General features: G+C 44.4%; 1 protein-coding gene across 1 annotated transcript in view; it reads left to right on the top strand.

Moving 5' to 3' along the window:
• The window catches only part of KLHL6 (kelch like family member 6), a 91172-nt gene that overhangs the window by 51982 nt on the left and 26431 nt on the right, over window positions 1-12759 (top strand). Inside the window, exon 4 of the mRNA XM_073674477.1 lies at window positions 11888-12125. Coding sequence (XP_073530578.1) covers window positions 11888-12125 — 238 coding nt within the window. The remainder of the gene's footprint in view (window positions 1-11887; window positions 12126-12759) is intronic.

Here is a 12759-nt window from a genome sequence, read left to right as displayed (position 1 = left end):
GGGCCGTGGGGTACTCGGTAGCTGGGTCGGTCCTTTTTGGGGTAGTCACGGTGGCAGTGACCCGGTCCGTGGCTCAGGGCGGTCAATAAGAAATAGTCAATTGGGGAATAAAGCTTTTGGGGATAAAGTTCGTGATGCCATGTGTTGTATGCGGTTATAGGGGGCCGCCACTACAGTGCAGATCCACTGGGGCTGATGGTGATGCAGCAGAGATAGTGCAGCTCTCCACAGGCAGAGCTAACCCCAGGGCAGTATATAGGGCTTGATGAGGTAGATGTTGTTGGCAGGGACAGTGTAGTGCAGGGCCGGTGACACAGCAAAAAATCAAGGACACAGTGGGGTGCAGTCTTCAGGCTTCACTCACAGTTCTTAGGCAGTTCCAGGTTACCGCTGCAGACAGTTATAACCGCTCACGTCGTCCTGTGTCCTCCGGGGAAGTGATCCAGCCAACTCTCAGATATCTTGGGTGCACTTGAACGGGACCCCTTTCTTGTGTACCTTCCCATTTTGTCTCTCTGCGCTGGCTCTCACCCTCCTGCCCTGAGCCTCACACACAGTGTCCCGAGCCAGTGGCCGCGGGCCTTGTTGGGCGACTACCTGTTTGTCCCCTTTGTCATATATGGCCACCTTTTCAGCGATTGTGGATGGATTTTGACTACGGCACATGAAGATACCGCAACCTCCGGTTTGCTAGCTGAATCTTGAAGTACTCCACTAGTCTGGGGCCGGTCCCCTACTGCGGCCTGATCCCTCCACAGTCAGCGTGAACTCGGGCGCACGGGTGGACTCCGCACTTCCGGTGTCCCTAGGATCCTTTCTCTCTCTGGAGCTTTTCCCACTGCTCCGGTATTCTCTCCTCACTCTCCTCCTGGGCCCCTTCCACTGGGCCCCCTCGCCATCAGGACCTTACTTCACACGGTCCTCCCTTGCTGAACTCCCTCCTCAGCACACGACTGTTTCTAGATGTTTCCACCCTTCTTTTATACTCTCCTTTCAGTGCTCCCCTAAACTACTTCCTCCACCCACCTCCTCTACTTAGTTCCATCCCCCTGACAGGGAACAGGCCTGTGCTCTCCCTTAGGAGCTATCTGGACCTTCCCTAATGGAGTGATGTAGTGTTGGATGTGAGTGGCTGGGTCTCGGGAAGTGCTCTCTCCTTACCTGAGAGTGGGGTACCACACCTCTGGCTGAGATACAGTACCTCTGTGGCAACTGGACCCGCAGGGGCGCCACAATACCACATCTACTGGGCAGGGGAGGAAGCAAAAGAGAGTATACATACAGGACAGCAGGGGATTGCAGCTGATTCTTTTTGTGAGGTAAAACATTTCCCTTCCTGTTTTTAAAAAATGTTTTACCTCAAAGAAAGAATCAGCTGTGATCCCATGCTGTCCTGTCTGTATACTCTTTTTCTTCCTCCCCTGCCCAGGAGCTGTGGTATGATAAGACCACGTTTTAGCATGGTCAGACACAGCCATTACACAGTACACAGCAGGGGCACATTTATAAGATTATCTCAGCCCAGGGACATTTTATTTAAATACATTCAATTGTGGAAATTATTATTATTCCAAGATATATTGATTAAAATCAACTTTAAAATTAACTTTGTTTGTTGGAGAACGCCTTTAACTAGTATTATTATTATTCCAAGTTCTATTGATCAAAATGAACTTTGTTCGCGGGAAAACCTCTTTAGTGATTTATAGTTAAAAATACTATAAAAACTTAGCGTGGGGCAAAACAATTTTTTTTATTTAGACTTTCTAGGACATTTTTGAAAGATGGAACTAGCGCAAGGAGTTCTAAATTATAACAGATGTATTTAATAGGTCCAACATGTTTTTGGGCACAGATTATTGATGTACATGTATGTCTTTCATGTGTAGGCGGTACATGCTCAATTCACTACAGTTTTTAGTGTAAACCACACAACTTCTTAAGATGCACTAAACACACATGTCTTGCCCAGGGGGATATAGGGGACTCGGTACCCGGGCCTTTTACCTTGTTTAGGATGTCACGACATTCAGCTCCCGGGCCCGTACTCTGGGGTCTCTCTTGAAAAAGGGGTTTTAGTGTACAGTTTGTCTCGTGACGCCACCTGTGGTTTCCGGTAATGGTTACCGGCGCTGCTGCAGACCTCCGGGGAGTGATGGGATGGCAGCTAGGATGTTTCTGCTCCCCACAGGTGGAGCGGGCCCCCGGGGCAACGTAGGTGCAGATGGTGATGCTGGGCGTTGTAGTGCAGAAGAGATGGCACAGCAGGAGTAACTGACAGAGACAGGAGATTCACTTCAGTACCTTTACTGGTGCAGATGTCAGGTACGGTCCAGGGTACTCGGTAGGAAGGGTGCACTTCAGGACTCTCCCTAGTGAGCGGGTATAAGGCCTCCTGGTCCGTTTCTCCCTCTCTAAGCTCCTGGCCAGCCTGCAACTGGGCCTAGCTTCTGTGTTGTGTTGTTCTCTCACCTGTCGCTTGGTAGTAGGACCTTTCTCTGGCAACCACTATCCCTGGACGCTGGGGCCTTCGTGGTTCCTAGTCCTGTAAAGGGTTTAGCTTCAGGTCGACCAGGGATCTGTAATCCTCCTGGTATGCCGGTAATCCCTACTGGGTGTAGAGGACCCTGTAGGCGCAGACCCGGTGTCCAGTTTGTATTCTGGGGTGAGCCTGTGATGCTCCTCTGCCCCCTCAACTCCTTTCTCCTCTCCTCTTTGCCTCCGGCCACACTCGGGGCCCTCAGAACACAGCAGCTCACGTGCTGCTCTCAGACTGCTCTCTGAGTGAACTACTGACTGAACTGCCTGACTCCACCCTCCATATATATATCCCTAACAGGGCTCCCTCTGGTGGTCTGAGGTGGAAGGGTGGAGGTGTTTGTTTGTAATGAGGGCTTCTTGTGGAGAAGTCCATCCATGCACCCTTTTGGGTCCTGTGGTACCTGTGGTAGCAGGGTGCCACACACACATAATTTCATCTCTTGCCAATGGGTGTGATCCTGCAGGAGACAAAACTTGCAATGTTGTAATCAGAGCAGAATAGTAATCATGAACTTTTTATTTATTCTTTTAATACATTAGGCTCAATTAGCAAATAATTTATATTCTGCAAAATCTCAACCTCCCAGTTCACATGAGCATAAAATAAAACAAATCATTAGAGTTTCATCCAGAAAACAAGTACAATGTGAAAAACGGACACATCTGAATGAGCTCTTAGCTGTGATTTTTTTCTTTATTCCAGTACTTTCCGAAACATAAGAAGCCGTTTTCCTCATAGATAAAGTATGACTGAAATTGTAGAGACAGCATACCTATAAATGAGCAGTTTATAACAGAATAAAGCTGGCACTACACTCCCCAATCCAGGAAAAAATCGTCCTCAGACTGAAATAGCAATCATATGCAGCCTATGGTCCGCGGTGCTCCACCAAGAGACCATATATATACCATAAAAAGTTAGAAGAAAGGTGGCACTCGCCATAGGTTTGCAGGAATAACGATCTTTAATGTAATAGAGACATACAGGCGTTGCGATGAGAGGAGGAGGAGTGCGGAGGAGAGCTTTGCAGGACTACGGCCGTTTCACACTGGTATGCGCTTCTATGGATCCACGTGTCACACAGTTTTCTTGAAAGATGCAGACTTGTTCCTGTACCACTGTTTGAAGAAAGTGTCTCCTAAAAACTGGCAGTAGGGAGTTGATTTTGAGTCCATCTTCAACCCGAAAAGGTCCAACTAGCTAATACCAGCTCATAGCAGTCCCCACCACCACCTTGCTGACGTCTGAGTCGCAGTGGAGGTCTGTGTCCATTAATGATCCAGCCATGGCCCATCCATCTGGTCAGTCAAGAGTCACTCTCATCTCATCAGTGCATAAAACCTTTGAAAAATTTGTCTTCAGATATTTCTTGGCCCAGTCTTGACGTTTCACCTTCTATTGCGTTGTGGCGCCCCTGAGGGTTCAGTCGCCACAGAGGTACTGCACCTCACCCAGAGGTGTGGCATCTCCTTCTTTCAGGTAAGGATGGAGTACTGCCCCGGGACCCCAACACCTGCACTCAACACTACACTACTCCAGGCCGGCTGGAAGGGCCTTATGCACTTCTTCTGCTGCCCTGTCCCTGGCTGGAGTGGGGGGAACCAAAGTGAGGGGGAACCAGTAGTGGGTGTGGGTGGAGGACGTAGAACAGGGGAGCACTTAGAGAATAGATATATAAAGGGAAGCCATCTTGGGTAGGTGGGGATTCAGAAAGAGAGAAGAGGAGAGGAGCAGTCTGAGGAGCAGAGTCTCTTCAGGAGCTCTGCTCCATAGTGGGGCCTAGTAAGAGAGGCCCAGGAGTGAGAGGGGAGTCAGGGAGGAAGGCTCCGGTAACAGAAGGGATCCCAGGGGGTACGGTGAGTGCAGGACGGCACCCGTACGCCCGAATCTGCCAAGCGTCAGAGGGATCAGGCCGCAGGAAGGGAACCGGTCCCTGGACCAGCCGTGTTACTTCAGGTCTCGGCTAGAAAACCGGAGGCTTCTGCACTTCCATGGTGCAGTTGCCACAACCTCACCCAAGTCACCGTGAAGGGCACCAAGTAGGTCCGGGAACTCCAGGTTGCCCAGAGGGATCTCAGAGTACCCTATCGGAACTTTGTGTGGGGGAGCGCAGGGCAGAAGGGAGTAGACCCAGCGCGGGAAGTCGGTCAAGGAAGGAACATAAAGAAAGGGGACCCGTTAAGTGCTTCTGATATACTTGAGAGAGTGCTGGACCCCTGCCTGGCAAACGCAGTGCGACGCGGGAGGCTGTCACCTGGACAGTGTACCCGAGGAACCTAAAAGAACTGTGAGTAAACTCGACTGCACTCCACTGTCTCCATCAGTTATTTCTACCACGCTACTGCGCCTGCACTACAACGCCCAGCATTACCATCTGCATCCCTTCCATCAACTCTGCCTCGGGGGCCCGCTCTGCCTGTGGGGAGCAGAAACATCCCAGCTGCCATCCCATCACCCCCGGAGGTCTGCAGCAGCGCTGCTACTCATTACCGGGAACCACAGGTGGTGTCACGAGACAAAACTGTTAACAATCCCCTTTTTAAAGAGTGACCCCAGGGTACGGGCCCGGGAGCCGACTGCCGTGACATCCCATAGAAGGTCAAGGCCCGGGTACCGAGTTTCCCCCCATATCCCCCCTGGGCGAGTCAGTGTCTTGCTCAGTGGTGGTCGGGTTTGAGCCTCCTTTCCTTGACCATGTGTCTGAGCACTGAACACCTTGTACTTCTGGGCCTCCAGGCAGGTAGCAGTTCTGGAATATGACAGCACTGGAGGATAATGGCTTCCTGGTCGCTTCATGGCTGATTTTTCTAAAATTTTTGGCAGATAATGTGCGTTTTTTTTCTCAACACATTTTTTTACAACCCTGTTGACTATTTGCAACAAAACTTTTGATGGTTCTGTGATCGTGCCCCAATATCTTAGCAATTTCAAGGGTGCTGAATGCCTTCGTAAGACTTGTAACAATTTTTGACTTTTCAGAGTCGGCTAAATCTCTTTTTAGGCCCATTTTTCCTGAGGAAAACAAGCTGCCTAATAATTCGGCACACCTTCATAAAGGGTGTTGTATCCTTAGGCCTCACCCTCCTCATTACACATCACCTGATCTGCTCCATCCAATAAGTATTCAGGTTTATACAGATTGGAGTTGGAAAATCTGGATAAAAATGATGATATAGTCAACATCCTAATTTGCCAAATAATTGTGCCCACGGTGTAGATAAAAAATGACTGATATAATATATATACAGTCATATGAAAAAGTTTGGGCACCCCTATTAATCTTAAGCTTAATGTTTTATAAAAATTTGTGCTTTTGCAACAGCTATTTCAGTTTGATATATGTAATAACTGTTGGACACAGTAATGTTTCTGCCTTGAAATGAGGCTTATTGTACTAATAGAAAATGTGCAATCTGCATTCAAACAAAATTTGGCAGGTGCATAAGTATGGGCACCCTTATCATTTTCCTGTTTTAAATACTCCTACCTACTTTTTACTGACTTACTAAAGCACTTTTTTTGGTTTTGTAACCTCATTGAGCTTTGAACTTCATAGCCAGGTGTATGCAATCATGAGAAAAGCTACTTAAAGTGGCCACTTGCAAGTTGTTCTCCTGTTTGAATCTCCTCTGAAGAGTGGCATCATGGGCTCCTCAAAACAACTGTCAAATGATCTGAAAACAAAGATTATTCAACATAGTTGTTCAGGGGAAGGATACAAAAAGCTGTCTCAGAGATTTAACCTGTCAGTTTCCACTGTGAGGAACATAGTAAGGAAATGGAAGAACACATGGACAGTTCTTGTTAAGGCCAGAAGTGGCAGGCCAAGAAAAACATCAGAAAGGCAGAGAAGAAGAATGGTGAGATCAGTCAAGGACAATCCTCAGACCACCTCCAGACAGCTGCAGCATCAACTTGCTGCAGATGATGTCACTGTGCATCGGTCAACTATACAACGCACTTTGCACAAGGAGAAGCTGTATGGGAGAGTGATGCGAAAGAAGCTGTTTCTGCAAGCACGCCACAAACAGAGTTGGCTGAGGTATGCAAAAGCACATTTGGAGAAGCTAATTTCTCTTTGGAAGAAGGTCCTGTGGACTGATGAAACCAAGATTGAGTTGTTTGGTCATACAAAAAGGCGTTATGCATGGTGGCAAAAAAACACAGCATTCCAAGAAAAACACTTGCTACCCACAGTAAAATTTGGTGGAGGTTCCATCATGCTTTGGGGCTGTGTGGCCAATGCCGGCACTGGGAATCTTGTTAAACTTGAGGGACGCATGGATTCCACTCAGTATCAGCAGATTCTTGACAATAATGTTCAAGAATCAGTGATAAAGTTGAAGTTACGCAGGGGATGGATCTTTCAGCAAGACAATGATCCAAAACACCGCTCCAAATCTACTCAGGCATTCATGCAGAGGAACAATTACAATGTTCTGGAATGGCCATCCCAGTCCCCAGACCTGAATATCATTGAACATCTGTGGGATCATTTGAAGAGGGCTGTCCATGCTCGGCGACCATCGAACTTTACTGAACTGGAATTGTTTTGTAAAGAGGAATGGTCAAAAATACCTTCATCCAGGATCCAGGAACTCATTAAAAGCTACAGGAAGCGACTAGAGGCTGTTATTTTTGCAAAAGGAGGATCTACTAAATATTAATGTCACTTTTCTGGTGGGGTGCCCATACTTATGCACCTGTCAAATTTTGTTTGAATGCAGATTGCACATTTTCTGTTAGTACAATAAACCTCATTTGAAGGCAGAAACATTACTGTGTCCAACAGTTATTACATATATCAAACTGAAATAGCTGTTGCAAAAACACCAATTTTTATAAAACATTAAGCTTAAGATTAATAGGGGTGCCCAAACTTTTTCATATGACTGTATAATCTGCATTAGTATTGCTGTTTATCCTGCAAAATTCACTCCAACATACATAAGTATTACTAAACTTGCCGAATCTTATTACACCTGAATGCTGGTGCAGTTTGGAGTCACTTTGCTGCCATGACACAGTGTAGTAACATCAAAACAGCTAAGCCCTCACATAACCGTCTCTATGTCCAGTTTACAACTGGTGTTCTTTTCCATCCATGGAAATTATCACGTTTTGTTCCAGATTTGTGTGTGAGGAGGGAAATATGAGATAATGTGATAGCGGCTCTGTAAAGATGCCAGATAGCATTCAGCTCGTCTCCATGTCTGATCTGCACATAAACAGATCTGTATGGAAGGAGGGACTGACCCCGGCACTGAGATTACACACAGCGATGACTCTTCCAACTGGATATTTTTGTGTGGAACTTTCCAGAATTTCTTTCTCCTGTCCACAATGAGGTCACGTTCCTCCAACGGGGTCATTTGGTCTTATTAACGCAAATGGTTTGAAGATTGAACTCCGATTTGTCTCGTGATTGTACTTGGATCTCGTTTATCGCAGAGTCACAGCTCATTTACAATCCAGTAGGGGATTCATGAGAAAAATGAGCCAGAATTCTGTTCCAAATGTTATTACTACAAAAGTTATCAAAATTATCTAGAAAAGGCTTGATCAAGAATTCCAGGATTACAAAGTGGATGGCGTTTCCTTATATGCTAATGATGGGATAGTTCTGATGGGCTACTAAGGGTAGGATAACACTTGCCAACTTGTGGCATTAAACGACCGATGATTGGCTACATGTTTATCATTTAATTGCCTGTCTAGACAGGCCGACCACACTTCCCATGCACACAGAACGATCAGTAATGCAATTGTTCTGTGCACATACACTGCCACTGTTCTCTGTTCTCGGCAGCACTTCTCCTGTTTACACAGGACAATATGCTGCCGAGAACAATGATTTTTAAGTAAGCTTAAAAATAATTTCACCTGATGAACTAGCGTGTTTCTCGATTGTCAGGAGATCTGCAGCCTGTTCACACTACTAGTAAATGCACCCTTAGGCCACATTCTCACGATGAGCTTTTGGTGCGTTTTTGACTTTGCAGAATTTCTGCACTTTTTATTTAAATTAGGTTACTTGCAATTTTTCATTGCTACGTTTTTGACGCTGCGTTTTTTAGTCTCTTTTTGGTGCGTCATTCTTTAAATGAAGCTGGCTTGTTTTTGAAACTTTTGAGTATTTTGTTTTCACTGAACTTTATTGACTTACATAAGTGCAGATTACATGTATTTTTGAAGCGTTTCCGCCACGGAAATGCACTAAAAATGCATGTGCGTTTTTACCTGCGGATTTTCCGCATCTAATGTAAGTTTATGGGGAAAATCTGCACAGAAAACTCAGCGTTTCCACAAGAGAAATTGACATGTTGCGGATTTGAAAAATGCACCACAGGTCAGTTTACACAGCGTGAACAAGCAGCACAGTGGGCATTGGACTTCTAAAAATCTCATCCACTTTGCTGGAACTGTAACAACCAGCGTCAAAAATGTGATAAAAGTTCATCTTGGGAACGTAGTTGATGTGCAAGTAGACATAAGCAATGAAGACGTCGCAAGTGTCACAGCCTCTCTAAACAGTGGATTCTTAGGGGTACTGACAATCTGACTCCCATCAATCTGATATAAATGGAATATGTTAAGGATAAACCATCAATTTGCCAAATCTATTCTTGGTCAAAATATTGGTTTCAATAAAATAGTATAAAGCAGCAAAAGTATCTAACATCCCTACTGAGTTGCGTCAAATATATTAATGGCTGATATTATATTCATGATACCCACCGATTATTGGTATATAATGCGATTTTGATAACTTTGTGGCAATTTGTGCTATTTTCTCTGACCCATAAAATAATACATTCTGCAACACTTTTGTTATATCTATATCTGTCCATCCAACATATTGTAACTGATACCAGCAGCTGGGTCCACAGAAATGAATCAAAGCTCTGGGAAAGTAACATTTGCACATGACTATTGTTTTGTTCCAGTAAATCAATGGACACCATACAGGAAACATATGGATCCCATTATAGTCACTGGGCTCCTCCTGGTGCCATATGCATCCATTATGCAATAGATTTGTTCTCTAGATGAACTCTTTCTCTGTTCTTTAATTGGAAAGGAGAAGTGGAATGAAACGCAGATGTGAACAGAGTCTAGAACAGTTTTGATACATTGGGAGAGATTTACTGAATCTAGCTATTAGGCAGTGCAAATTTAGACTAGATCATCTTAAAATGTACCAAACATTTTGATGTTTCTTGTTGATTGATAATTTGGCGCAGAGGATTGCAATTTAGGCATGCCCCTTTCTCTGCCAATTTCTAAAAAGCTATGTCCCCTTGGCGCACACATCCAAGAACAAGTGGCACTAGACCTTAATTGTCAGAAATTAAAAAAGTTAGACTTGTTATTTTTTGCTTTAGGGCTAAGAACTTACAGGCAGGGAGTTGCTGAGTACCTGCCTGTTCTGGCCAGCGATGATCACTGCCACATTTCTAGCGCATGGTACTTAAGACGATCAGACCCGATGTTATGGAATAGGCACTATCACATGTAGTTCTGTGTCCTTTTGTCGCCATCTGCTGACAGTTTAGAGTGACTGCTCCAGCAGCATAATAATATTTGGTAAAGCTACTGTTAATAACAATTTGTGGTATCAGTTTCTTATACATACAGTCATATGAAGAAGTTTGGGCACCCCTATTAATCTTAAGCTTATTGTTTTATAAAAATTGGTGCTTTTGCAACAGCTATTTCAGTTTGATATATGTAATAACTGTTGGACACAGTAATGTTTCTGCCTTGAAATGAGGCTTATTGTACTAATAGAAAATGTGCAATCTGCATTCAAACAAAATTTGACAGGTGCATAAGTATGGGCACCCTTATCATTTTCCTGTTTTAAATACTCCTACCTACTTTTTACTGACTTACTAAAGCACTTTTTTTGGTTTTGTAACCTCATTGAGCTTTGAACTTCATAGCCAGGTGTATGCAATCATGAGAAAAGCTACTTAAAGTGGCCACTTGCAAGTTGTTCTCCTGTTTGAATCTCCTCTGAAGAGTGGCATCATGGGCTCCTCAAAACAACTGTCAAATGATCTGAAAACAAAGATTATTCAACATAGTTGTTCAGGGGAAGGATACAAAAAGCTGTCTCATAGATTTAACCTGTCAGTTTCCACTGTGAGGAACATAGTAAGGAAATGGAAGAACACATGGACAGTTCTTGTTAAGGCCAGAAGTGGCAGGCCAAGAAAAACATCAGAAAGGCAGAGAAGAAGAATGGTGAGATCAGTCAAGGACAATCCTCAGACCACCTCCAGACAGCTGCAGCATCAACTTGCTGCAGATGGTGTCACTGTGCATCGGTCAACTATACAACGCACTTTGCACAAGGAGAAGCTGTATGGGAGAGTGATGCGAAAGAAGCCGTTTCTGCAAGCACGCCACAAACAGAGTTGGCTGAGGTATGCAAAAGCACATTTGGAGAAGCCAATTTCTCTTTGGAAGAAGGTCCTGTGGACTGATGAAACCAAGATTGAGTTGTTTGGTCATACAAAAAGGCGTTATGCATGGTGGCAAAAAAACACAGCATTCCAAGAAAAACACTTGCTACCCACAGTAAAATTTGGTGGAGGTTCCATCATGCTTTGGGGCTGTGTGGCCAATGCCGGCACTGGGAATCTTGTTAAAGTTGAGGGACGCATGGATTCCACTCAGTATCAGCAGATTCTTGACAATAATGTTCAAGAATCAGTGATAAAGTTGAAGTTACGCAGGGGATGGATCTTTCAGCAAGACAATGATCCAAAACACCGCTCCAAATCTACTCTGGCATTCATGCAGAGGAACAATTACAATGTTCTGGAATGGCCATCCCAGTCCCCAGACCTGAATATCATTGAACATCTGTGGGATCATTTGAAGAGGGCTGTCCATGCTCGGCGACCATCAAACTTTACTGAACTGGAATTGTTTTGTAAAGAGGAATGGTCAAAAATACCTTCATCCAGGATCCAGGAACTCATTAAAAGCTACAGGAAGCGACTAGAGGCTGTTATTTTTGCAAAAGGAGGATCTACTAAATATTAATGTCACTTTTCTGGTGAGGTGCCCATACTTATGCACCTGTCAAATTTTGTTTGAATGCAGATTGCACATTTTCTGTTAGTACAATAAACCTCATTTCAAGGCAGAAACATTACTGTGTCCAACAGTTATTACATATATCAAACTGAAATAGCTGTTGCAAAAACACCAATTTTTATAAAACATTAAGCTTAAGATTAATAGGGGTGCCCAAACTTTTTCATATGACTGTATTGATTTATATTGCACTGTGTGAACGCATTTTAACACTGAAATGTACTTTTTTTGTAGATAATTTCTGAGAGGACAAAACCACGGATTCATGAATTTCAGTCTGAAGTGTTTATGATAATCGGAGGTTGCACAAAAGATGAGAAGTTTGTCACTGAGGTCACTTGTCTCGATCCTTTAAGAAGAAGTCGTCTAGAGGTGGCAAAACTGCCGGTGTGCGAGCAAGACGGTGAAAGCGAGTTTAAGAAATGGGTGGAGTTTGCTTGTTTAACCTTCAAAAATGAGGTTTACATATCAGGTATGGGCTCTCATAGGTCAGTATATATGGTCTACGAATTTCTTCTTAAAGTGGTTCATAAGAGGTGGATAATGAAGAATATATGATAAAAGTCTGACCAAAGGGGGTCCAGCCCCTGGGAACGTAGTTATCTCTATAACTTTCATAGACTTCTGTGGAGAGAGACATACGTGTTTGACCATTCTCCACCAGGATCATGCAGCCCACCATAGTGGTGTAGGGGTGAAATGTCTGATCTCTAGGGGCCACACATTGCTATTTGGAATAGGGGCACTGAACCACTTATTCCCCATTACTGCCCCACTGCAGTGAAAAGGAGTTTATAAAGCTTTTAGGGGTAACATCCGCCCGGCTGCATTCATTGTCTATGGGCTAATGTCTTGGCTGAATCCGTCAGACATGCTGATAGGACTGCAGTGCCAGACTGGGGTACCACCAGTAACCAACTCCAGGGCCCCACTTTTCAGCTACATGCAAATGTGACATTATCCTCAATCACAAATTTATATAACAATGAACTGGGTAGATTGTAAATTAACAAGATGCTGCCTTTGTCTGTACATAGTGATTCATATTGTGCCAAGTACTGCTCATATAACAGGGGGCCCACCTGAGGATTCTCCTGTTCTGCTGT

This window comes from Phyllobates terribilis, unplaced genomic scaffold (assembly GCF_046119375.1).
Source record: "Phyllobates terribilis strain yellow unplaced genomic scaffold, ASM4611937v1 Scaffold_3__8_contigs__length_932513732, whole genome shotgun sequence".
Lineage (NCBI taxonomy): Eukaryota > Metazoa > Chordata > Amphibia > Anura > Dendrobatidae > Phyllobates > Phyllobates terribilis.
The sequence above is the reverse complement of the archived record's forward strand: the minus strand, read 5'-3'. Positions and strand labels throughout refer to the sequence as shown.